At 44.2% G+C, this 27,143-nt stretch overlaps 2 protein-coding genes across 2 annotated transcripts in view; one reads left to right on the top strand and one right to left on the bottom strand.

Annotated features, from left to right (window-relative positions):
* Window positions 1-26,721, bottom strand: part of pcnx2 (pecanex 2) — a 38,622-nt gene extending 11,901 nt beyond the window's left edge. Inside the window, exons 1-27 of the mRNA XM_084076853.1 lie at window positions 26,420-26,721; window positions 22,826-23,028; window positions 20,984-21,101; window positions 20,606-20,642; window positions 18,857-19,356; window positions 18,185-18,379; window positions 17,169-17,627; window positions 16,740-16,917; window positions 16,084-16,237; window positions 15,850-15,992; window positions 15,537-15,615; window positions 15,105-15,240; window positions 13,848-13,990; window positions 12,102-12,255; window positions 10,822-10,854; window positions 10,138-10,309; window positions 9,513-9,623; window positions 9,113-9,204; window positions 7,715-7,824; window positions 7,044-7,152; window positions 6,790-6,882; window positions 5,392-5,542; window positions 4,234-4,375; window positions 3,745-3,922; window positions 1,515-1,623; window positions 1,257-1,386; window positions 27-85 (exon numbers count right to left, since the gene is read on the bottom strand). Coding sequence (XP_083932979.1) covers window positions 27-85; window positions 1,257-1,386; window positions 1,515-1,623; window positions 3,745-3,922; window positions 4,234-4,375; window positions 5,392-5,542; window positions 6,790-6,882; window positions 7,044-7,152; window positions 7,715-7,824; window positions 9,113-9,204; window positions 9,513-9,623; window positions 10,138-10,309; window positions 10,822-10,854; window positions 12,102-12,255; window positions 13,848-13,990; window positions 15,105-15,240; window positions 15,537-15,615; window positions 15,850-15,992; window positions 16,084-16,237; window positions 16,740-16,917; window positions 17,169-17,627; window positions 18,185-18,379; window positions 18,857-19,356; window positions 20,606-20,642; window positions 20,984-21,101; window positions 22,826-23,028; window positions 26,420-26,572 — 4,141 coding nt within the window. The 5' untranslated portion in view covers window positions 26,573-26,721. The remainder of the gene's footprint in view (window positions 1-26; window positions 86-1,256; window positions 1,387-1,514; window positions 1,624-3,744; window positions 3,923-4,233; window positions 4,376-5,391; window positions 5,543-6,789; window positions 6,883-7,043; window positions 7,153-7,714; window positions 7,825-9,112; window positions 9,205-9,512; window positions 9,624-10,137; window positions 10,310-10,821; window positions 10,855-12,101; window positions 12,256-13,847; window positions 13,991-15,104; window positions 15,241-15,536; window positions 15,616-15,849; window positions 15,993-16,083; window positions 16,238-16,739; window positions 16,918-17,168; window positions 17,628-18,184; window positions 18,380-18,856; window positions 19,357-20,605; window positions 20,643-20,983; window positions 21,102-22,825; window positions 23,029-26,419) is intronic.
* Window positions 1-27,143, top strand: part of rgs17 (regulator of G protein signaling 17) — a 385,251-nt gene that overhangs the window by 53,151 nt on the left and 304,957 nt on the right. The window lies entirely within an intron of this gene.

The following is a 27,143-nucleotide window of genomic DNA, read 5'->3' as shown; positions in this document are numbered from 1 at the left end:
CTCGCAAAAGGAGATGTAAATCTTACCTGTCTCCTTGTCCACCTGGGACACCAGCCTGCTGTTAGAGTTGTCAATACGCTTAGTGCTGCAGAGAGACAAGGACAAGAGTCCATTTAAATTGAAGACCCTCGAGATTCTAAGACCCGGATCAGAGCCAAGCCCGGGTGAAACCCTGATCGCCTATCCAAAGCTACAGGCCTGCTCTCTGTCTGTATACTGTACATTGTGTAATACAGAGTGAATGCATAACCCAATATTGAATTAAAAGACATACAAATACTACTTCTGCGACTGAATTGCCATTGAAACAAGCGTTCTCAAAATGGTAGATGACCATCTCATTCAGCATTCTTCGAGTGACAACACCAACCCTTCCAACCCAAAGTCAGCACCCCTACCAGACGGACCTGAAACCAGATATCTTGGAACTGAAAAACTGAATTAAAAAGCTTGCTATTCTGTTGTCGGTAGTTGGTGATGGCGCTGTTTTCTCTGTTGTTTCTGCTGTTGTTGGCGGTGTTCAGATACTACTGCTGACGTTTGACATAGTGCCACTAGTAGCGTACGGAATAGAATATCTCCTAGAGACACCAGCTGGCGGTTTTGAATCCCGAGGAGATAATGTGGTCTTGTGGTTCATGTTACTACTAGAGCAGAGAAATATCGCTGTTGCATCCTCCCCCTTTAAGCTGTGTCATTCAGGAGCCTGACTGTGGTAAATGAAGACATGGACGTACATTAAGGAAGCTGCTTTCCATTTTTTATCACACAGTTCTAATTCTAAACATAGGCATATTCTACTGTAGTGAATGTCAACTCAGAGGGATTCGACACTCTTGTAGCGATGGAGCACTCTGGTTTATTTCTAGAGTGCTTTTTTATTTCTGCTCAAGTAAAACCAGTCTTTTCCATCAATAAATAAAAGACTGGCAGAGGGAGTGGGTTGCCGTTGGGAGATGTATGTGTGTTTTTCGCCCCAGCTCGTCACTTAAAGGACACAGACATCCCACAAGACCTGATCGTGGGCAATGTATCTTTTATGGCGATCTCTTCGAGCTACCTATGTATCCTCTCGTCATTCTCCCTCCCTCTGTCTGCATCTATTTAACCGTCCCTTGCACTATGGCATTCTCTGTACCTTCTCCCTCCAGGCATCAACACCTAACCCCCTCTCTCTTCCTTCCTAATCCTCAAGTTTTGTTTTTGCCGTTCTGCTCTTTTGAGGGCCTTTCCCTATACCTCCGACAGGCCCTTACTTGTAGTTGCGTTCCCAGAACTTGACGGGCCGTGGGTAGGAGGAGATGAAGATGGCGCTGCCCAGGAAGGGAGCCAGCGGGGTGTAGAACACCGTGGTCACTAGCGTCTGCAGCAGCAACATGGCCGAGTCTGGGCACACACGTGGCCGTCAGGGAAAGCACACAGATTACTGATGCTCATGCCCGTGTTCGCGCGCACACGCACACACACACACGCACACGCACACACACGCAACAAAGATTTTTAGTGAAGGATACGAGGCACAGCGAAGGGCTGAGCAAAGGCGTGGAAAGCACTGCCCCAGGCGATCTGCCAGGGGGCGATGTATACCAGGATGAAATGGAGCTTCAGCAGCAACTCACGCATCTGAACATAATAGAGATAAAAACACCATCAGTCCTATAAAACACACACACACGTCTGCCACGTAATATACAGTACATGTGCTCCTCTAAGTCAGTGATTCGCAACCTTTTCTGGGTCAGGGATTCACGGGCCCACCCATCAGCGAGCCTATCGGCTGTCGTGTCAAGTGGTCAGATGGCTGACACATTATCATCTAGAAGAAAAGTTCCTTTTGCATGCCTACTGAGTAATGAGTAATGAGTAATGAGTAATGAGTAATGAGTAATGAGTAAGCAAAAAGAGGGGAGTCCCACACACTGTCTTCACTTACAAAAATGTGTTTAGCCATTAAGACCGGGAACGCATCTGTGTCATTTTAGATTTCTTTGGGCTATTCACAAATAGCAGATATACAAGCTCATAGCACGGCACATAGAGCTTGTAGATCTGCTATTTTAAAATAATTGTGAAGGTTTTTTTTGTGCAAATCTTTGAATATATATATATATTTAAAGCGAACATTTGTAACTCAAATCTTTGCTTCTGGGGGGGTCCCTGTAACAAAATATTTTGAGATAGGGGATCCACAGCCAAATAAATATAATTTTGCGTGGTTGGTGATTTGACGTGAAAAAGTTTGAGCACCACCGACATAGCAACATACGTTTTTCAGAAAACTGTTAGGATTTAGAAGACATTTGTAGATGCGTTCTCGGATTGAATGGGTTAATATGTAACGTTTCGGACGCTCAGGCATATTATCATTAAAACCGTGTTTTGCCAATTATTTGGGGGGCCCATTTGCAATACCCCCCGGCCCACAGGTTGTGAATTAGTGCTTTAAGACATTGGTAAGCAGCCGTCTCTATGTCACAGAGCAGCCTCTTGTTTCCTGCAGAATGTTAACTAATTTTGCGGTCTTGTATCTGGTGTCAGTTCCTTGTCCAAATAAGTTGTTCAAATATTTGGCCCTCAGAGTCAAGGTCAGACAGCAGAAATGAAGCTGTGCGTTGTGGGTTTCGTCCGACAGACAGACAGTTATTTATATCTGACAGCCAAAATATACTACTGTCATAGTCCGGATAACAGCAAGCCTCTCTTTCTGTCGTTCTTTGTTTCTGTGTCTTGTTTCTCTCGTCTTGCTTTATGTGCTCCCCACCAAACACACTCACATGCGAGCGTGCACACACACACACACACACACACACACACACACACACACACACACACACACACACACACACACACACACACACACACACACACACACACACACACACACACACACACACACACACAGCTCACTGGCTCACCTTGTCAGCAGCAACTAAGTTATCATAGTTCACTACTGCCTTGTACGTCATGAAATACAACACTTTACCATGACCATTTACATACATAGGCTAACGTTTAGTTGACACTAGGTAACATTTAGATACAATATAAATGTGTAGCTGACACTACTGTAGGACAATGCAGCTTATCGAACTTGGATTTGACTTGAACTCACTGCCCTATCAACGCTAATGTGAAAATATCCACATCCTGTTCTCCATTCTAGGAAAAGCGCATGGTGTGTGTGTGTGTGTGTGTGTGTGTGTGTGTGTGTGTGTGTGTGTGTGTGTGTGTGTGTGTGTGTGTGTGTGTGTGTGTGTGTGTGTGTCATGTGCTTCGGAGATTAAGCAGCGATGAGAGATGAGAAAACTGCCAAATGCCCCAGGACATATTCCATGCAACACTTTCTGCTTCGGCTGGTGTGTGTGTCTGTCCTTGGCTTTTATGTGTATAAATTTGTGCGCATGTGACGTCTTTGTCTGTGAGTACGTGCCATGTTGCACATTCTGACCTTGTAGTAGTGTCTCTTTGTGTGCCCATGTATCTGCCTGATTGTGTATGTGTGTCTAAGTCTTCTCTCTGGGTATCTGACTGTGTATTTATCTATGTCTCTACTTTCTCACACAGTCGTGCACGCGCACACACACACACACACACACACACACACACACACTGATCATTGAAATTTCCGTTATCATCACTGCATCACTCCTCCAGTAGTACCACCATCATCATCATCATCATCATCATCATCATCATCATCATCATCATCATCATCATCATCATCATCATCACAATCATCATCACCTTGTGGAAGACAATGGACATGAGAAAGAAGTCGAGCAGAAAGCTCTCAGACGCGTGTGGACAGTCAAAGTGGAAGAAGACCAGCGTGAAGAGGAGGGTGAGGAACTGCATGGTCGGGTCGCAGAAGGACGACCGCAGCAGCTTCATGCCGGCCACCGTGGTCAGGAGCACGTCACAACTGCAGGGTGTTGGGTGGGGAGGGGTCATGTGCATGAGGGGGGGGAAGAGCAGTTAAGAAACCAAGACTGCTACGACGACTTTGAATCTGACTGGTCTTGTCTCACATACCTCTCCTCTCTTTGCCCTTGGTTTCCTGTTTCTCTAAGCTATCCTATCTAAGAAATAAAACATAAAATACCACTAACAAAAAAACAGTTAATAGATACACATATGGGCTGTCAGTGTACCTGACACTATTCTTATCTCTAGATGTGTGTGTGTGTGTGTGTGTGTGTGTGTGTGTGGGCTTGGATGTGCATGTCCACTCACTGGATTCCCAGCTTCTTGCGGTGACTGAGGGCGAAGCCATCGTTGGTGAGCGCGCTCAGGACGACGGCGGGGTAGACAACGTACTTCTCGAAACACAGCAGTCCCACATACAGCCGTTCAAACCACATCAACACTGCATCCTCTGGACACATTAAAGTCAACCAAGCATATCAGCTTTCTAGAACACAGAAAGCCCTGCACAGGCGCACACTCGTAGTTCACCTGCTTCGAACGCGCCATCGCAACGTCCCCAGTTCAGAGACTTGAATGTTTCCCACCTGTCTACACTCAGTTTACTTCCACTTTTGTGTGTGTTTTACTATGTGTATTCTGAGTTAATCCTGAATTATGGTGAAAATTATATCTGTTTTATTTGTTAGTGTTTATTTCACTTTCAAACATGTTTGGGGTCATTTTAATGTCTAATCTGGCTTTTGTGAGCACCCCAGACAGATTTTAAGTTGCTTGATTCAGTATTTACATATTCAATATTAATTTTATCTGACACGCCCCCTCATATACAAAACTACTGTAACTTCAATTGATTTGAACCATGTTATATTCATTGAAAACACCTGTCCTTGGTTCTGGTGACTGATATTGTCCTTCTAATGCGTGAGGAGACCGTGTTTTTTCAATTACTTTTTTCGTTTATTTAAAAAAAAATTGGGGGAAAATTAAAACAAAATTATTAAATGGAGTTTGAAGTTACAATCCGGAAATCCATGCTCTTGAATTCATCCTGACTGATATTTTTCTGTGGAGCGGACAGTGCAAAGACTAGAGTGTCTGCATGTATGTCACTCTGTCCGCTATGTGCACTGGAGCGTGCTGAACTATGTATACCATATACAGTATATATATATATGGTTTAAGTAGTTCAGAACAAATTGCAAAACTCAAAGCAGTTTTGCAATCTGGAAACTTTTTTTTATCATTTAAAGGTAGGGTAAGTGATATGTTTTGGTTAAAACAAAAAGTTAGTTTTTAATCATTGTTTAATAAAGAGCTGGAGAGACAAGGAGACTGAACAAACATTATAGCAATGAGTACTATCAGAATAGAGTTATTTAACACTTATTTTAACCAAAGAAAATCACTCACCTTACCTTTAAAATCAATAGAGACATTATTAAAGAGTGTGTATCAGTGGCTTACCTCTAGGCTCAAACTGGTGGTACTCTTTGGTCTTGAGGACAGGGTGGGAGATCCACAGCCAGGGGTGGTGCTTCCTGAGCTGGGGGATCAGGTAATGGGTCACGAAGCCTACCGTTCCCGCCAGCGCGTACAACACGATGGTGACAAACGGCTGGAGAAAGAATCATGACTCTATATAAATAACTACACAGAAAGTTTAATAATATGACAATGTGATGGCTGACTCAGCAGCCACACATAGAAACTATAATGTATGGTAATTTTCCTTTTGCTTTATATTTAGTGTGTTTATTTTCAGTTGTTCATTATTAACCAGTTGAAATGACATTTATTGTTTAGTTGTTGTTTTCTATGAGTTAATTTATGAGTTTCTTCTGCTTTATGCTGACTGACATACATGGGCATGATAGGCTGGCCAAAGTAATAGGGATCAGCTGCTCCAGATCTACAGCTATTCTGGAGAAATTGGACTGCACCACAGTCCCTCTGTACCATGGGGTGGGGCAGGGGTTTTGACTGTGTGTTTCAATGGTAGTCTTTGTCTTTTCCCCTTTTGTGTTAACAGTGGGTTGACCCGTCCCTAATATATGTTCACCTCCTGTGTCAATCTGGTTAGTTCAGTTTTCAGTTCAGTTGTGTTGTTTAGTCCAGTTTTCTGTTGAGTTATTTTGTTTAATTTATTTTGTGTTGAGCACCTTTGTTTTTGTTATCAATTAAATCATTTATTTGCAGCCAAGGAAAAAGAAAAGAAAGAAAAATAAATGAAAAAAAGAGAACAATATTTTAAAACCAACAAAGTTTTCCCTGTCTCTCCTTCCGACCAACTCGGTCCCTGACAGACAACAAATGATTAACTAAACAAACAAAGGGCTGTTGTAGCGCTACCATGAGGAGATATGAAAAATAATTGGAGGGATGGAGGTTCTTCCTTGAATTAGTGGGAATGTGCGTGCAAAGTTTCCCAGCAATCGGGCGCTGCATTCATGATGTGTGGCATTTTGTGCAAAACGGGCCACCCCCATAAACTTTGCAATCCAATATGAGAAATGTAACATATGTCTTGATCACATGACTACAGAGATAATGTGTACCGATTTGTGTGAGGTTTGGACACAATCTGTAGGAGTAGTAACAGCAAAAATCTGACTCATGGTGGTGCTATAACAGGATGATGTGAACAATTTGGAGCAGAGGGTCTGCTCTGGCATCCAGGGAGTGTGCGTGCACAGTTTCACGCCGATCGGGCCAACGGTGCCGGAGATTAGCTTCTCACAGACAGACGGACACACACTCACACACACACACACGCACGGAGGACGGACAGGGGCGAAAACAAACTAACAGTAGTAAATTGACAAATGAACGCTCTGATGTAGTGAATGCATGAGCAAGTCTCACCTTGAGAGACAAGAAGACCGTACTGGCGGTTATGGCAAAGGTTAAGATGTAGGCGACAGAACACACGACCACATCTGACAGCAAAATCTCCTTCTGTGGATCACAAGAGAGAAAGAGAATCAGAATAACTCCTAATGTGATTATCTGATTATTAGTTTGGGTATTTTTGGCGTGCAACGCGGTGGCATGCAACCAAGTATAAATCAGGGCGTAACATTTTCACTTCCCGGTGTGCATGTTCAACCAGGTACTACCATAGAGTTTTGGAGCTTCTCCGGCAGAGGGTCTTTGATTGCATCCTCTTCCTCATCCTCCTCCTCGTTATCCACCAGCGTTGGCATTACCTTGGACTTGATCAGGGATCTGGTGGGGATGGGCATAACAAGCCTCAGTAGTTGTTTGGGGGGGGGGGGGCCTGGCTGGGGGGATCCATCCCTCTCTGCTTTTGATATCTGGCCATTCATTTATATTGCCAGTGGGGGGATTTTATCCCTGCTTCTGGTCAGACTGAATTAAATGCCTGACTGTCTGATGTGTTTGATATTTCATTATAATATCACAATTGAATTCCAAGAAATTATGTTAGCCACATCAACCTTGGCATCCCTATTTCGAGCAGATTGTGTCATATTTTGTCCCCCCAAAAAGCAGATCTACATGCTCACAAAGCATCCCATGGCATTATGAGCTTGTAGATCATCTATTTTCACTATTTGCCATACAACGAAGTACGGTACATGCAGTAGGGCTTGTAGTTAAGAAAATACTCCAACAAGTAAAATATCTCTAGGTGCTGTGTAGGCCATGTGCTTTCATCCATGTGTGCATCAGGTCATCTAGCTTTTACCATGCAGTTGTCCACTCCTAAAAACAAATAGGGGAACAACGTAGTAGAAGGATACGCGCCACAGCTTTGCAGACTTACAGAAGTACTGAGGGGTCACTGCTCTGTCGACTGAGGTGGTAGGAGAAAACCACCAGGAGGCCACAGAAACCAGAGAATAGTGCCGGGGTGTGCTGCTCATCCCATGGCTCCTGAACACATGTGCGCACACACGCATATGCACACGCACACGCACACGCACACGCGCACGCACGCACGCACGCACGCACGCACGCACGCACGCACGCACGCACGCACGCACGCACGCACGCACGCACGCACGCACGCACACACACACACACACACACACACACACACACACACACACTATAAGTATAAGTACATTTCTTCATATTACTGTGCATATGTGGCTTGTTGCTATTTTTTGACCTAAATCTGCTGGGGGATTTTTTCCGGGGTTGCAAAAAATTATTGGCACACCTTACTGGATATTTGCTGTCTCTGTGTTTTTAGTACTTAGGCAGATTTATAGGCAGAACATTTTTAACTCAAATCTTTGCTTCTGGGGGTCCCTGGAACAAAATGTTTTGAGATGGGGGTCCATCTCATACATATAACTTTGGGGGTCCTTGACATGAGAAAAGTTTGAGCACCACTGATATAGCAACATAGGTTTTTCAGAAAACTGATTTAGGAGAAATGTCTTAATGGGTTATTACTACAGTATTAGTTCTTTTTTTGTCCATGAGGCGTGGTTTCACGGTTCTTATGCTCAATTGACCAGCTGGTGGCGCTTCACTTGGGTTTCCTGGTTCTCTCTCTCGTCTCGTTATATAACCTACAGAACATACTGTAGGTTATGAAACGTTATAATATTGGGGAAAATGCTAACTAACATTAGCAGAACTACAGTGTCAGTACGATATAACATCTTGTGTGTTCGGAAGAGAGGAGAAGAGATAGTAAGCAGCAGCAATGACACCATTGTAAATCAGCAGATTGTAAACCTGCTTCAGCGAACGGTGCGTCGTGAGAGAGGGAAGAGAAGCACAGAGAATGGACGCTGGTCTCTGGCAGCTTGTTTGTTCTGTACTGTCGAGTTCTGCCCCTCCCCCTCCCCTCACCTGGAATCTCATAAAAAAGGAAAAGGGGGATTCATGGCCTTTCAACTCAGTCATAAGTGTAAAAACGAACCCGTAAGGGAAATGAAATTAACAGTACAGATTTTACTGTGTACGCTCTTGAGAGCTTCAGCTCTCATGTCGTTCCACTGTGTCCCCATATAGTCAATTATGCAATCCCACTTAGTTCCATCAGTGCGTTCTCTGGATCTGTGTTATTTATAAATGAACTGTGGGTTCAAACGCTATTCTTACTGATTCCGAGGAGAGGAGAGGAGAGGAGAGGAGAGGAGAGGAGAGGAGAGGAGAGGAGAGGAGAGGAGAGGAGAGGAGAGGAGAGGAGATATACACACTCTACCTTGAGTGCGCCAAAGCAGAAGCCATAAAGAAGAGTCAAGGCAATCAGACTGCGGAGGATGCTGTATACGGCAGAGTGGAGACCTGTAGCAGCTGAGACACACACACACACACACACACACACACACACACACACACACACACACACAGTTGCATTTGGTTTATTTGGTTTTACTCTTCCAGGAGGAAACCGCATACAGGCATGAAGTAATTAGACTTTGAGGATCGACCTACACACACAGCAATGGCAACATTCACACTGTTGAAAAGAAAAGACAAAACTAAGTGTGGGTGAGAAAGAAAGAAAGAAAGGGTCCATTTGGTAACATTTGTACACTCTCTCTCTGATTTAAAGCAAACCCTCAGGGTTTTGAAGAATCGACATGACGTGTTCCATCTACCTGTCCCACCAAAGAGGTGCATGTCTATCTGTTCGAGGAGGTAGATGGTGAATGTGTTGATCTGAGGGAACAGGCCCACCAGGAAGGTGACCGGGAAGCAGTAGGTAAAACCTGTCACAGACACATGACACAAACCACAGGTCCAACTGTAAGTACAATAACACAACAATGACACACTTCATAGGCAATGGATCATTTAATACTAAAGTTTGATGAAAATAAAAGACTGACATTATTTCGTATGCATTATTGGGATAATTTTGATGATCATTATCTGTAGGTGGGGGTGACCTTTGATTAAGGACAGGTGATTTTCAGCGATTTTCAACCGCATAATGACGAATCAATAGTTATACAGAGTACGAATCCTTTTGTTTGAAGTTGAATTGATTTCATAATTTTAACGTGTCGATTTGAATGAACCAATATGGACGTGTGTGTGTGTGTGTGTGTGTGTGTGTGTGTGTGTGTGTGTGTGTGTGTGTGTGTGTGTGTGTGTGTGTGTGTGTGTGTGTGTGTGTGTGTGTGTGTGTGTGTGTGTGTGTGTGTGTGTGTGTGTGTGTGTGTGTGTGTGTGTGTGTGTGTGTGTGTGTGCGTGTATGGGGGGAGTGTCCGTACTCCGTACCCACTAGCAGGTCTCGCAGGAAGTGCAGGGCGTCGTGGCACACGACCGTGACTCCGTACAGGGTGGAGACGGGCAGGTCCTTCCGTCTCAGCAGCTGCTCCAGCAGCCAGATCAGACCACAGAAGATGCAGAAGTACGCTGCACGGCTGTAAGCCACCAGCTGGTTGTGTCCCTGCACAGACACGCACGCACACGGGCACACACACAATTAAAAATAATTGTTATAGAATGCTTTTTCAGTAACAGGGGTCTCGCCATCTCTCCAGTTCTTTAGTAAACAGATATCGTTTTTTTAGTTGGGTTAACAATTTCATCGAATCAGGAGAGAATACTAGCCTGGTAAACCCTCCCTCCGGAAATCTCATTTCCATTTGATTCCAGGATCAAATGGAAATGAGATTTCCGGAGGGAGGGTTTACCAGGCTAAGAGAATACCCCCATAAAGATCATTTATCAGCTTCAATTTTACAATGTTCCACTTTTAATTTACTTGTTTATCCTGTATTCTGCATGAATTATCTCTCCTAAGTCCTAATTGGATAACATTTGTATCCCAAGCTGAACATGCATTTTTGTGTTTACTAAGACCCTGGAGAGATAGGGAGATCCCTGTCACTGAACAAATACTGCTTTCTAGTTGACCAATATACCTGCTAAAAACAGTATCGGCTAAATCGAACTCACATGTGTTGGAGAGGCTGCATCTGGCTGAACACTCTGGAAAATAAGACACACAAACAAATATTTCATCACCATTTGCAAGCAAACATACTAGCAAACACCTGACACGTATTTGCTGCCAACTGTAGAGAGTGAATGAATGGAGAGCACATGTATTGTTTCTCTGAGGAGCACTCTACTGTTAAGTGATGAATGCAGGTGTGCCTTGAGTTTCTGTTGACTTGCCCACGCATGTGCCTTGGCACAAAACCTTTGAAAACCACTCAACATTAACATTGCGTCTTTTTTTTTTACCGCATGGATTTGCATCAATCATTTTTGGATTAGCTTTGGTCAAAGTAGAAGTTGCATAACATTTCCCCTGAGGACTCAACAATTTGATGGCACTGGTCCCAAGTCAGGTGTAGGTAACATAATGTCACAGTCGGGTGGAAACCTTGTATGTCCTGCTATTTTTCAGGAAATGGGAAACAGAACCCGTGTTCCAATGGATCCATTGTAGTTATTAATTAATCACAGGCTCTTGTTAATACTTGTCTATTGGTTAAATATTTATAAACCCCATAGACACACTTAACCACTTTCAGTTTACCTTAAAAAGAAAGATTCAGAATTAGCATTGAGTTGTGAGGTTGTAGATCTTCCATTTTTGCTACTTTTGCGCGACACTCTTACAACAGTGACGATAACCCAGTGGTTCAAGTGGCGTCCTTAAAGGGGGGTTCCAGGGGGTCCCCAGCTAAATGGTTAATACAGCATCACAATCATATTAACCACTGTATCCATACTTTATAAGTTGGCTATTAATAAATAGCAGATATACAAGTTCACGTCACTTCATGCTGCGCTGTGAGCTTCTACATCTCCTATTTAAAGTGTTTGGATTTTTTTTTACACAAATCTTCTCTTCTGGGGGTTCCTGGCACAAAACATTTTCAGATGGGGTTCCATGGCCAAATACATCCACTTTTTTTTCCAATCCACTTTATTTATATAGCAAATTTTACAACTCAAGGTTCCCAAAGTGCTGCAAATCAAAAGCCAAATACACTTGGTAAGCTAAAACACAGAAAAACAACAGCAAAATAAGAAACAAAAAAAACAACAAAAGGAGACACATCACTGAAAAATACAAAACGCAGCAGCATCAGCAGACAGCGAAATAAAACCGAAAACCAATCTAAAGTAGTGTCCCTGACACTGAATACATAACAATTTGGGGGTCCTTGACATGAAAATGTTTGAGTTCATGCTGCGACTTCTAATGTACAGCACTTGCTTACCTTCAGCAAGGAGTACTGGCAGCTAGCGATGACCAGACAGATGTGGAAGACCCAGTAGTCTTTGAAGCAGCCGTGGTTGAGAAGCAGGAAGCCCAAGAAGGAAACCAGGAAGGCCATGAAGACGGCCACCAAGTTCTCCAGAACATCATGGTTCCTAAACGACACAGCACAAAACGAGCTCATTAGGTACACAGTTAATTTAACTCAGAGAGTGTACAAATGGAACACATTTGTCTCAGAGTTACAATGGATAAATGAACACAGATTTTACAGTGTAGTCTACACCTCATCGTTCACAAGATGGATTGCTCCCACAGACAGATGCTGAGTGTTTGCTCTACAAAGCAAGCAGATATAGGCTTCTTATCAAAGTCACTTATCAAAACGGATGACAGAATAGAGATGAAGGACAATGGAAAGGGTCATGCAGGCAACAGTACAAGGCGATCCCCAAATTACAAACACAATACAAATAAATGCAGTGTAGAGAAGAATGCACAACTCAGCTTCAGCTTTCAGCTTCACTCCGCTGATGGCTGCTCAGATTGTCATGATGAGTGCTCGGGGAGAGCTGTTAGGTGTTAGGGGACGTATCCACCAAGATTTTTTTTCTTGAGCACAGTGTATGTTTTGATTTGTTTTCAATGGGAGCTCTGCGGTTTTGGAAACCCCAGCAGTCTGACGAGGCGCTGAGAGTTTATTTTGCAACTCTCACGTGTGGCATTTTTATCTGCTGAGAGCTGAAATATTTCCAACGGGGCGTTTGGAAGCATTTTAAGGCGAGCGCCTTGGCGTTTTCAGCCAGGAAATAATGCCTCGGCGGACACGGCCCCTTAAGAGTCACTCAGGGACACTTGTCTTTGACACATAGATATTGGCAGGCCAGGAGGCGAACCTTTCTGATTGCCAGATGGCCTCTCTACTCACTCAGCTCATCAGAAAACCATCCCAGTTTTATAGAAAATGGCAATGAGTGTTGAAGTATAAAACAAGTGCACTACATACATATATTACAAACGTAGACAACACTGGGCTTTACCTTTGAGCTTAGTTGAAATGCAAAATAGCATTGTGTGAAGTTTTATTCAAATCGGATTCCAAATGAAGACGATAAACGTCCAACCATACTTCCTTAGCTAGATACGTCTTGTTTCAAACAATCCAACCATAACTTGCTCACATACTTCCTGCATCCTTTACGTTTGCATGGCTGTTAAGCAATACATCCACTAGAGGGCAGTTCTGAGTCAAAGGTTTTTCATCACCAAACATGGTGATGGTTGAGGAGTTCGTAATGCACTGTTCTATAATAATTGGACTTCCCTGTGCTCACCACCTTGCATAACCTTTCCTCAAGTTATGCCATTTTATTTCGATAATTATCATGTCTAACTACATCTAGTTCAAGAAATCCTGGGGGGCTAACACTGCCCCCACAATTTCTAATGGTACTGCTCCGTTTCATGCGGAATCCATAAGCTTTCAGAAAACATGCACAGAGATGAATTAAATTAATGCAGAAAAAGGACAGGAGGCTCAATCCATATCCCTTTTTAATGTTGAGTGTAAATTGGGTTTAAAGCGATAACAAAAAATAACATTTTAAAGGACGGAGCCAGACGTAGGACATAAGACCATAATATGACCTGTCATTGATAGGTGTGTAAAAGGTCACTGTGAACTACAGTGAGTTTGTGGGCTTGACTATCAACTGTCCTGGAAGGCGAAAACAGCTGCAGGTATTACCTGTCCAAAAGGGCGAGCAGGGTGAGTCGGTCGTACAGGATGTTAATCCATTTCCCCGGAAACAGTTTCAGCTTGTAGTACAGCTTCCTCGTCGGTTTCTCCTGCGTCGAAGTCTCTGACGACTCATCCATAGAGTCCTCCTCCTGGCCAAAACACACAGACGTGCGTACACATTTAAATGACTTTATATCACATACTTCTGAGTGAGAGGAGTGACACAATGACAGAGAGGATGATAACCGTTCAGCCCAAGGGTTGATAAGGCAGAAGCTAATCAGTTAAAGTGCCACTGCACGCTGAACCGTGATGTGAATGACCTCACTGTGGAAAGTACATGGTTGCTGCATTGATCACATATTTCTTTCTTGTGGTCTGTGTTACTAAATAAGGCACATGGGTATGTGATAAGCAAATTATTGGAGAGGCATTACCCAGGAGGTTTAGATACAACTGTTTATGTACAGCAGGGGTCTTCAACAGGGGGTCCGGGACCCCTTGGGGTTCCTCAGAGTTACTACAGGGGGGGGCCGCCAAATCTTTGTGTGATATGATATTTTTTATATTAACCACTTGAACCCTAGCATCCCTTCTATGGGGAGAACTTTAGCCAAAAACAGCAGATCTACAAGCTCACAACGCCTCACACTGAGGCGTTGTGAGCTTGTAGATCTGCTATTTTTGACAACGAGGTTTGGTGTAGAGGGACAGAATAAATGAATAATTTAATCTGCAGACAATTTTATACAATATAGAGGGGGTCCCTGCTTCATCTCTCTCTCATTGGCCTTAAAAACGTTGAAAACCCCTGATGGACAGTATGTAGCCAGTGGTTTCTCCCCTGCTAGCTTACATACAGTACAATACAAGTAAAGAGTAGCAGTCCTCAGCACCACTACTGAAGGACTGCAGAACTGAGTCATGGCTTGGTAGACACGGTTAGTCTCGGTTAGCTGGAGAAAGAGCAAGACAAATTCACATCAAGCATTTGGCCTTGCTTGCTCTACACTGCTGTCACACAAGACTAATGGTTTACAGTCTGGAGTCGGGGGCGAATGGAATACAATGGAATAGAATATAGGCTGTAGATCGAAGAGAGAGGAGAGGAGAGGAGAGGAGAGGAGAGGAGAGGAGAGGAGAGGAGAGGAGAGGAGAGGAGAGGAGAGGAGAGGAGAGGAGAGGAATCAATAGAGAATGGGATGAGACAGAGCAGTAGAGAACAGCAGAAGCAGATCATCTTATGTATATATTATACTGTACCTGGAAGATCTCAGGGTGTGTCCTGCGTGGGCGGAGTCTGTGAGCAGGGATGATACGTCGCTGGAAGGGACAGTCAGAGTGACCTCCTGCCAGGCCTTCCTGACACTCTGAGTTGGACGAAGTTGACAGCAAGTCACTGGGGAGACACGCACGCGAGCACACACACACACACACACACACACACACACACACACACACACACACACACACACACACACACACACACACACACACACACACACACACACACACACACACACACACACACACACACACACACACACACACACACACAGGCATGTCAGTTTATGTAAACACGGAACAAGCCTTATTGACAAAGCATGAAGATAAGTGAAGTAAATGGAATCATGAGGGCTAGAGGGCCAGTATTAAAAGGCCAGAGACATAACAGGGAACCCAGAACATCAGTACCACATGTTGCCTGTGATGAGTTCAGCTCCGAGGGGCAGGTTAAGAGCTCTCTCTGCATACAGCTTACGTGGCCGGTCTCCTGGCGACACAAGCACAACACGTAACATCCATTACAGACAAACGCCACAGGCCTGAGTCAGCCGTTGAGCGGTTTAGTCAATATGTAAGGCTATTGCAGATGTATGTTTTACAATCAATGATCAAAGCGCTGAGAAAAGCACTTTGAGAAGATTTACAAATGAAAAACAGTTGCAGGTACTGACTGTTAGAGTATTTTTTACACATTTGCCAACAGCCTACATTGGTGACTCACTGTGTACGGTGTGGAAGGTGTAAGCCTCTTCTTTGTTGGTGGCCTCTGGCCTGCAGATAACCTGAAGCATGGAGCTCTCCGACTGAGAGGTCTGTGAGGGTAAGGAGTCATAGTCGGGGTCCTTCTCTCTGTCTGTCTGTGGGCTATAGGAAAAAGACACAATAGAAGACAGTATAGAACACTGTAACCCTGACCTGGGCAGCAACATGCCTCTTCGATCTGGCCTATACATACCTGTCGGGGGAGACTATAGGGATGCGTGTGGGAGGTATGCTCTGCAGTGTGTCAGTAGCCAGGCTGTTGGGCGGGTTGGGTCTCCCAGGCTGACTATCCGTGTTTGTGTCAGTAATTGCCTCATCGTGTCTTGGGGAGCGTGAGCTCAGCTCCTCTGGGAACGGATAGTTATAACAGTTTTGCTCTAACTCTGCAACACATTCACCATTAGCTATAGAATTTAACCCATTAAGAGGGAAAAGCATCTGTCATTTTTTATTTTAACCACTTTAACCATTATTTTATACTTTGGCTATTCAAAAATAGTAGATATACAAGCTCATGAGCTTGTAGATTTGCTATCTTTGAACAATCATGAACATCTTTGCAAATCTTGATCGAACATTTGTAACTCAAATCTTTGTTTCTGGGGGTCCCTGGAACTAAATATTTTGAGATGGGGGTCCGTGGCCAAATACATATAATTTTGGGGGTCCTTGACATGAAAAGGTTTGAGAACCACTGATATTATAGCAACATAAGTGTTTCAGAAAACTGTTAGGATTTAGAAGACATTTGTAGAATCGGCCTAAGGTCTTAATGGGTTAAATGAAATGGAGCTGAAGTTGACTCTTTGGACTCCATCACTGACCTCCCAGCTGCTGTCTGTCACTCACCTTCTTCTCCAGCTCCTGCTTCCCCTTTGCTCTCTGGCTCCTCCTCTTCCTGTGTACTTGCCCCTGCCGCTCTGGTGCTGAGTGAGCCGAGCAGAGACACAAACTCCAGGAAGCTGGACTCGTTGGGTATCTGCCCCTCCTTGGCCTCCAGGTCTGACTTGGAACTAGTCATGGTTGTCTGGTGGACAGACAGACAGACAGACAGACAGACAGACAGACAGACAGACAGACAGACAGACAGACAGACAGACAGACAGACAGACAGACAGACAGACAGACAGATTATGGATAAATGGTTGATGGATGAATGGATGGATGGATGGATGGATGGAGATGGGTTGTCAGACAGTTGCAGACAAACAGATTTTCTTAATTTCTCCTCAAAAGGTAAATCAAACCACCAATCTATGAGCTATAGTGCTGACATACTGTGTTGTGGGAGCGGTCCGACAGTAGGACAGCGTCCTTCCCACTGTCCATGCTGAGCCCTCGTATGTGAGTCCGGCCACCTGGCCCGTAGCGGCACGACGCCGGCGGCAATCGCAGCAAACCCTCCGAGTCGAGATCAGGCGGATCTGAGTCGTCGGGGTGAGAGTGGACGTCGATGCCCGACGAGCTATTGTCATTGGTCAGCTGTGTGCTGAAATGTTCCGTATTCTCCAGATCGGGACAGTCGAGCGTGGTTGACTCGGAACTGTTCGTCTCCCCGCGTAACTGGAGGTCTTCATTCTGGTCGGTCTGTTTTGGGGTGGGGTCGTCCTCTGACACGGCCCCCTGATCGCCCTCCACCTGCTCCTCTGCGGCCTCCGGCTCCTCTTTCTCATCCTCAGGGGAGTCGAAGGTAATGACGGGGATCTTGATGTGACATTCTCCAGCCCCCATCTGAGCCTGCTGGGACACACATACATCCTGATCACACACACCGCCATGTCGCTTTCACATATCGTCTCTACATGTCGTACAGAATTGTCCAAATGTCCAGATGTCCAAAACCGTTACTTTTCAGGAAATGGAAAAATAACCTGTGTTCCAATGGATCCAATGTAGTTATTATTTAGTCAAAAGACCTTTTTTGACTAAATAATAATAATAATATTTTTCATTGGTCAAATATTTATAAAACCCACAGACAGACAATTTCTCGTTCACTTTTTACATTTTTTTTTAAGTAAAGAAAATAGCCGATCTACAAGCTCACAACTCATAGTGATGGGACGCTTTGTGAACTTGTAGATCGGCTATTTTCACTACTTTTGCATGACACTCTTGTATGACGAAGTAGGGCATTAATTTACGAAAACAAAACATAAAACGTTGAAGTATGGATCAATTGTTCACATTAGGATAAACCCCTTGAGACATACCATCTTCTTTTCGAGGGGGTCCCAACATACAGTACACACATACAAAGTGGTGCGTGTGTGAGAGCAACCCACAAGTCCTACCTGTGCATTCTCCAGGAGACTCTGCTTGACACTCTCCTCCAGCTGAGAGGCGGTCAGAGGGTCACAGCTCATGGTGATGATGATCTTCACTGTGTCTGTGTCATCTAGGCGAGTCATCATCGGCCCAGGACCAGAGTTGTCGACCAGGACTACCGCAATCTCATCAGAGCAGTAGGTCTCTTCTTCTAACTGAGCCTGCAATTATATGTATAATATTAACAGTCGAAATAGTCAGTGGCAGTAATGGCTATTTATAATCTAGTCTTGTGTAGCCACATGATCAGAGATCTATGATGATCTGGCTATGTGAGACTATTTATAATCAAATCTAAAATAAATCCCTTTTTTTCTTTTATATTTTATGGTATGTTCCATATGTGCTGAGCTGCATGGATGTCCTAATAGGCCGATTTCTACAGTAGCCATAGTATTATCAGGCATTAATAAACATACATACATAAAGATCAACCCACGGTAGTAGCCAAATAGGCCTTAGCAGCAATCAATTTCTTAGCTAGCTCTAATATCTATATATATATTAGAGCTATCTATTAGATAACGTATATAAATGGTATGGGGTGCAAACTTGTGCAAACTAGAGCACAAAAAAGGACGACTTCTGCAATGCACTCCTCGCTTCTACTTGTACATCCAATATACTGTATATTCTACCTGCGTAAGAGGCTGGGGTGAGTTGTCTTGGTATTCCTGGGGGTTCTCCAGTGAGTTGTTGTTGGGGTCTGAGGGCTCCTTCTCCCCGTCACTCTCCTCCCCACTCTCCCCTTCGCTCCCCTTGGATAGAGGCAGACCCTCGTCTGCCACCTCCCTGTCCACGGCATCTTTCTCAGCCGATCTCTCCTGTTGTGAGTCCTTCTCAGTTCTCCTGTCCTGCTCTCTGTCAGGACCTGTTAAAGAGCTCTGGATGCACACGTCTTCTCTCCCACCCCCAGACCCATTTCCAGTCCTCTCAACAACATCTTTTCTTCCCATCCCTGCTGCCGATCCAGGCCTCGGCTCCTCTCCCCCGGACCGAGACGAAGGCCTCTGCTGGGCCTGCAGCAGTGGAGCGGCCTGGTCTGGGTTGGGGCTGGAGAGGTCCTCCGGCGAGAACTCTTGGTTGAGGTGGAGATCTTCCTCTGCCTGTTTCTCCTCCGTGGCATTCTCATGCTCCCCTAGAACGGATTGGAAAGTGGGCTCATACTAACGTGCATAATATTTGATTGATTTAATAATTCCTCTTCACCCATATTAGCTATAGTTTCACATTCCTCTCTTAGAAATTGTTTCATATTTTGATACAACGGTATATTCATCACAAAAATCTCCCCAGTGCAATAAAATGAATCACCAACTCCTCTGTATGTCACATCAGGCCACAAACTCCACTACGGAAGAGCATGTTGATACATTATGCATCCATCTGATGCACTGCACTACAGTGACTGGGACATCAGCTCCTTCCATTAGCTGACCGTGCTTTGACAAATCACCGGTGCATGAGGTCATAGATTTACTGGAAGCACTCGACTGGTCTGGCTATCTGGCTGGCTGGCTGGCTGGCTGGCTGACTGTCAGGCTGTTCTGGCTGTCTGGCTGTTCTGGCTGCCTGGGTGTTCGGGCTGGCTGGCTGGCTGGCTAACAGGCTGACAGGCATTCTGGCTGTTTGGCTGCTATAGCTGATGGGTGCTTGTCTGAGCATATTTGTAACCGTGATGTGTTAGCAGAATGGGAAGTGCTCAATCTACATTGTCAGATTATTTCTCCTGTGCATTAGGGAAGCAGAACAAAACAGTGTGCTACACAGAAGGTTTTCACTGACTAGACTTGTCACCAAGTTCTTGGGGGAAATAATAATAGAATAAATACATGCATAAATAAATCTACATGTCTGCAACTGTGAAAAATATTAGCAACATTCAAGATGCAAGGTTCCTCTGCTGCTGATTGAAATCAGGTCAAATCTAGTATGAGTTTGAGGAAACAGCTAGCAAAACTACCATGGGACAGACATTCAAACTACTGTGGGTTATACCCAGAGAGATTTGCCGATGCACACCACTCCAAATTCCTCATTTTTATTACAGGTCATTTTACAGTGCCACTTTTATATTCAACTTGATTTATGACCATACCTCCGAGCTTGCTGTTTACAATTTATATTTTGCGCTTGTTTTATGGTATGAGTGTCTCATAACTTCTCTGTTATGACGTTCCATTGCTTATGTCGTGAACACTATCACTGCATATTCCTGGTTCCTGTTGAACAAAACAAGCCTTGCTCACTGGAAGCCCCTCCTAGGTAAAACTGTGGCACTGGCGATGAGCTAGTGCTGACATTTAAAAAGGAACAATCCTCTCTCGGCTTTTCAACTGTGGACCATGCCACCTTTTTTATGCAAACATATGAGAGGACAGAATTACCTTCTGTAGTCGTCAACTCGTCTGTTTTTGGACACTCCTACATTAAGACAAATCAGAGACAGATATGCATAATGACCACCATCAAATAAACAAATATTATCATGTTTCTGTTAGCTGAAGCAGAGACCATCTTTCACTCAATGTCAATAACAAATGTCTGCAGTGAAAAGTACGATCTACTGTCTGAATGTATGTTCTGCAATGTCCGTGCAATATGTGGGTAGTCTTGAGTTAATTGCGCAATTGTGTCTCGCTCTGTTGTCACAGCACCATATGCAGATGCAATTTCTGTGCATGATCATCGTCTTTGGAAAACAAAAGTGTTTCTGATTCTGATTAACCTGTCTTTCATTCAATTTTGGTTTGCTGTCCACTCACCACTCCGATCAGCCCCTGGTCGGTTTCCGTCTGTTTCACGGTAACCTGGATCACTGGACTGGGCCGGTTACGAGCCAACATCGTCATGGCAACACTGTCTGGGACCGTGCTGCTCTTCCTGTGTTGAATGCAAAAGGGAGCAAGGTGAGAGATAGTGAGAGAGAGAGAGTATAGAGAGAGAGACAGAGACAGAGACAGAGACAGAGAGAGAGACAGAGACAGAGACAGAGAGAGATAGAGAGAGAGAGAGAGAGAGAGAGAGAGAGAGAGAGAGAGAGAGAGAGAGAGAGAGAGAGAGAGAGAGAGAAGAAAGAGAGAAAAACATGAAAAAGGGATGAAACACTCTTAAAATATTTTATTGCATTCTAGAGGAGTCTGTGCATGATGAATGATGAACACCATTTATCGCATTCCAGGCCAGAGACCTTTGGAATACCAAATCAAACAGCCAGCCTGAACCATGGAGAAGAGAATGAAATGGAAAATGTGTCTGTAAGCTCTCAATTTTGCCTATGGCGTGGCATCACAAAGAAGAGAGCAGTCCAGGCCGAAGACGGTCTTTCTGTGTTTCTGTTTTAATTCATTTTCGTTTCATCATTCAGGATTCTCCACCACTGTGGAGATTGGGGTTTGATTCCTCCGGCTTGGCCAGGTTTCCAGTAAACACAATTGGGTATGTTGTTCGTGTGGGAAGACGGCAGGGGAGGGAATTCTCTGTTGCTGTACTAGCGGCTCATACAGGTTGGCCTGTTCAGCAGGGAGCAAAAATTACATGGACAACATGTTCCTATATGCACTTGTTATGCCCTTCCGGTGAAACTCCCCTCTGTCAGGTGAAAAGAAGCGGCTGGCGACCCCATGTGCATTGGAGGAGACTCGCGGTTGTCTACACCCTACCCAAGATCAAACAGTAGGGTTTAGCAGTGACAGTGACAATACACATCTGGGGAATTGGCAACAACTAAAATGGGAGTAAAAAAAAAAACATTAAAAAAAACGGAACAAACGACACACTGACAGGGAGATAAAACTTAAGGTTACACTCAACAAGAGCTTGATGGCATTATTCCAACAGCAGACATAGGGTCTGAATGCAGAAACATCATGAATACATTCAGGTAATCAGGGATTACCCCTTTGCCCTCCATCTTGCATGGGCATATTTTCATGAAAGATCTGCCAAGAAAGCCGCTCTTGGCACCGGGAACAAACATACCAGTGTGTTGAATCACTTATCTCTCTGCATAGTCCCCCGCACAGATCCATACTGGGCCATGGGAGCTTACCATATCTATGGGCTCAAACCAGGAGGAGCAGGCAGTTCACTGTGCTTCACACACTGATTACCAAGATGGATTACCAGGAAGGCTGAAAGGGAGACAGCACTGCATGGGGAGGCACAGGAGAAATGAAGGAGCACATGTGACTCCACTATACCACCTCTGGGCACAGCCCAGGGCTTCTTCCATGAACTTGTGTTCAACCTGAGGACTACACTAAGTAATTCACTCTCATCCTGGCACAAAGCCACCTTAAAAGGTAAATAGACTGCATTTATTTAGCACTCTTCTAGTCTTCTGCCGTGCAAAACATTGGGGGAGGCGTCGAACCGGGAACCTTTCCTGAGCTACAGCCGCCAACACTCCTCATGGGAACTGACTTGAACTGAGATCGTCCCACCTCCATCCATTTTAGGCCCTGAGATAGAGCGTGATAGGTGGTGACACAGGTATGCATGCAGCAGTCCTTCCTGAAGCCCAGAAGCCTAATATCTCCTTATGGCCAAAGGGCTTTCCCCTTTGGATGAGCAGTACAGTACATGTGGTTGCTCATGGTTCTTACCTGATGCCGGCGGACAGGCAAGGGTCAGAAGCATTGCTCTTCTTCTCAGGGGCCTTGCTCAGGTCTGATAGGCTGCTACGGACCACAGCCTCTCCCTGGTCGAACATCAGGTGCAGCCGGTAGTTGGCCAGCTTGATGAGGATGAAGAAGACAGTGATAGAGGTACAGTAGATGCTCAGTGCCATGGTGGTGGGGGGCAGGGCCTGAGAGAGAGAGAGAGAGAGAGAGAGAGAGAGAGAGAGAGAGAGAGAGAGAGAGAGAGAGAGAAAGAGAGAGAGAGAGAGAGAGAGAGAGAGAGAGAGAGAGAGAGGGAGAGAGAGAAATCTAACCATGTGGATCTCTGTATTCACATGGGAACTCTATCAGACTTCATGTGGCCAACCTGTGACATCAGTGTCATCTATGACGTCATTCATCTATGTGCCATATCAATGACGTATGACTCCAGATTTGGTTTCAGACAGATCAGGGCCCCTTTAACTTCCATTATGAAATTAAGGTTAAATATTTAAAACATATAAAACTTGTGTGACAGTGGAGGTACTTGGGTAGCCTACTGGAAGCATGCATACACAAGTTGACGCTGATTGGTCCAGTGGTTTGCGAGACACAAGACACACACACACACACTCTCTCATAGACGTGGCTCTGCAAGAGGGTAGCCATGCTGTAAAAATGTATTTGTAATCTAAAGATTACATTTGCTGTCAAACATATTGTGGCCAATGCACATTTATACAAACACATTCACAAGCAACCACTTTTGATATTGCTTGTTTTTGTATTGCTTCATGGGAGATGCATTGAACGATAAGAGCTGTCATCTTCAAAGCGGACTGTGTGTCATTTTTTCCCCCTCCCACCTTCTCACCTATCCTGGAAGAGGCTGCTATTTTGGGACTAACGTAGCTTCTCTTCATTGGTTGCCTGTGAGTTTCAGAATTGATTTTAAGATTTTACTGATGACTTTTAAAGCCCTGCAAGGCTGCAAGGCCAGGCTCCGAGTGCTGCCTTAGATCCTCAGATATGGCCCTCTTTGTTCCTAAAACACGCCTCACCTACCACAGGCTTTGGAACACCCTGCCTGGATCTATGGCTAGCAATGACAGTGTCATCTTTTAAATCACATCTGAAACCATATTTTTATGTCACGGCATTGTCATATTTTTATCTGTGCTAATCGCCATGTATGTCTGTTTTATTTGCCATTTTGTATCTAGTTTTGTAAAGCACTTTGTAGACCTGTTTTGAAAAGCATTAAGAACATCATGTTTACTATTATTCTTATCTATAAATGCGTGCGTGCGTGCGTGCGTGCGTGCGTGCGTGCGTGCGTACTTCTGTATCACCAAGGATGCCAGGGCGTGTTGTACTGAGTGGGAAGTCAGTCGGACTGGCAATTGTCCACAACCAAAAATCTAAAAATCTTGGTACCTGTCTGTCTGTGTGCGTGTCTCTCTCTCTGAGTACCTTTTTATTTATTCCTGTGGGGACCTCTGTATCTGTCTGTCTGTCTGTCTGTCTGTCTGTCTGTCTGTCTGTGTCCATTTCATGCCCATGCATGGAGCTCCCTGATGTCTTCATAGTACTGATGTCATACTGACTGGCCTCCAAGTGCTATGAGAATGAGTACTGCACCCGTGCACCTCGTAAATCTGTGATGTGACAATAATGCTGATTCTGAAGTACTCTAACAACGGGTGCAACAGGTACACTGACAATGGGTACAAGGGGTATTGCATAACTGGAAGGGCATGCGTTATTGTGTTCCCAGTGGACATCGTTCCCAGCGGCATTGGCCTAGTACTAATAATAATAATGATAATGTTATTATTATTACTATTATTATTATTACCTTGATCTGCCCATCAGAGCAAAGAAGAAACATCTCTCATCTTATCTCACCTTAATACAGTGGGCAGTGAGTTTTAACTTGACCTTAAACAGTTGTCTAAGAGGAGGAGACTTGCATTGTATATTAATTATTATTGTGTACCTTATATGGGTCTGTTCTATTAGATAAAAAAGAGATAGGAACATGCAGAATGACGAAGTCAGTGAGTCATAATCTGTCACAGAAAAAAAACGATCTAATCTCAATGAAATAGGTCAGTGTGCCTCTGTACAGTACCACTATTATTTTAGGATAGTATTAGTGAAGCAAACACTCATCTGACTTCACTTCTGCAATGAATAGCACAAAAATACAAGCGGTCACTTTGGTGTAGGTGTCCCAGTGGTGTTGACTATTAAAACACTGACAAAATAATTAATGTCCTGTTCATTCTAGGTGGTGTTGCAACATAACCTAACTTGTCATAATTAGGGCACACTATGCAGTGGTGGAAAAAGTACTCACATTTTTTACTTAAGTAAAAGTATCAATACTGCAATGTGGAAATACTAGTAATAATAATAGTAATAGTAGTAAAAGACCGGAATTCAACATTTACTTGAGTGAAAGTACAAAAGTATAGGTATCAAAATATACTTAAAGTACAAAAGTAAAAGTAATCATTGTGCAGAATGCCCCATTTCACAAGTTTTCAAATGTATAAAATGTATACAAATCTTTTGAATATATAGCAGATCTACAAGCTCACAGTACATCGCATCGTGATGGATTGTGAGCTTGTAGAACTTGTAAATAAATGTATATAGGGCTGAAGTGGGTAATGTATGTATGTTTTGTAATAATAATCAAAATCTACAAAGTAACTAAAGTTTTCAAATAATTGTAGTGGAGTAAAAGTACAATATTTGCCTCTGAGATGTAGTGGAGTAGTAAAAGTACTGAAAATTGGAAATACTCCAGTAAAGTAAAAATACCTCAAAATTGTAAATAGTACTTGTGTAAATTAGTTAGTACTTGTGTAAATTGTACTTAGTTACTTTACACCACTGCACAATACCCGTCACTAATTATAAAATTCTGGTTTGATTAGACCTAATTGCTTTGGCGTAAGTTTGATCTTGGCATGACTGCATAATGCTGCTGTGTTTATCTTTGTCCACCATCCTATGAAGCACGCCTTGACTCCACAGAGCAGCCATGCGTTCCATAACTGCATGCGGGGAAATACTGCGACAATGCATTTTACTGCCCTGTACTGTTGTAGCCTCTATGTACCACCCGTCTACGAGACAATGACGGGTTAATTCAACTGTTATAGGTCTTGTCATCTGACGCTTATCGGAGACAGTAGCTATTCATCCATCACCAATGACATGATTGGTATGAAACGCCATGTACTGTACTGTAGCTATCCTCACGGTAACCGGAATGCTCGCCCCAAACCACACTCGCCCCCCTTTTTTCGCGGACCGCTCGCCCCCCCCCCGGCGGTTCTTGTATTGATGTATTTGTTTTACTGAGGATAAGGTTAGACATACATTTAGGGTTAAGCATAGTTTTACTGAGGTTATGTTTATGGTTAGGTTTAGGCATAGTTTCACTTAGGTTACGTTTAGGAATACCTGGTGGCGACAGTTCCGAGGTCGCCGGGATTTGCCCCGGGGCGACTGTGTTTTGGGGCGAGCGTTTTGGTATTACTCACACCCCCTCCGCGGCCTTTACGTTCCGTAAATACTCACCAGATGGAGGGACAGGGGCAGCATTAACAGAAAGATCCACAGATAAAGGTGGCAGGAGTTGTTGAATTTGTTCTGGTCCGGGTCGTGGTACCAGCCCCCGGTCAGTGATGCCCAGACTCCCTGGCGCAGCGTCTGCACAACCTGGGACCCCATCTCTTCTGTCAGCTCAGCTGCGACGGACGGATGGATGGATGCTGATGCAAGGCAGGCTACAGTACAATGGAACGGTGTCCCTCCCTCCCTAGCGCATAGGCTGCTGAGCCTCCATGTTGGGGCGAACTAAACCGTCTCCATCATCATTCTGTCGCCGCTCTCTAGGTGTTGTTGTCCTGCCGTCTGATTTTCTTCCACACCAATGTCAAATCGTCCATTGCTGCCGTGGTCCTCATCTTGTTGTCCTATTCTCCTCTCTCTCTCTGTCTGTGCGTGTATGTATGTGTGTGTGCGTGCGTGTCTCTCTCTCTCTCTCTCTCTCTCTCTCTCTCTCGCTGTCTCTACAGATGCGCAGCTCCGCCCCCTTTACCCCCCCCCCCAGCTCAATCCTGGTCCCTTTTCTACCTGGTGATGGTGAATAATTACGCATCCTACGTACATTGCAGGTAGAAAAAAAACATGGGTTATAAGGTGATTACTTACACAGGCTTATTTTTTTAATTGTCAAATAGTAGGGGATATCATCCACTCTAGTGTTTTTGTATTATGTAAACAGCAGGTATAGCCTGTC

This window comes from Gymnoscopelus microlampas (genome assembly GCF_963454915.1).
Source record: "Gymnoscopelus microlampas genome assembly, chromosome: 13".
Lineage (NCBI taxonomy): Eukaryota > Metazoa > Chordata > Actinopteri > Myctophiformes > Myctophidae > Gymnoscopelus > Gymnoscopelus microlampas.
Note: the sequence above shows the minus strand (reverse complement) of the source record. Positions and strands in the feature narration are given on the sequence as shown.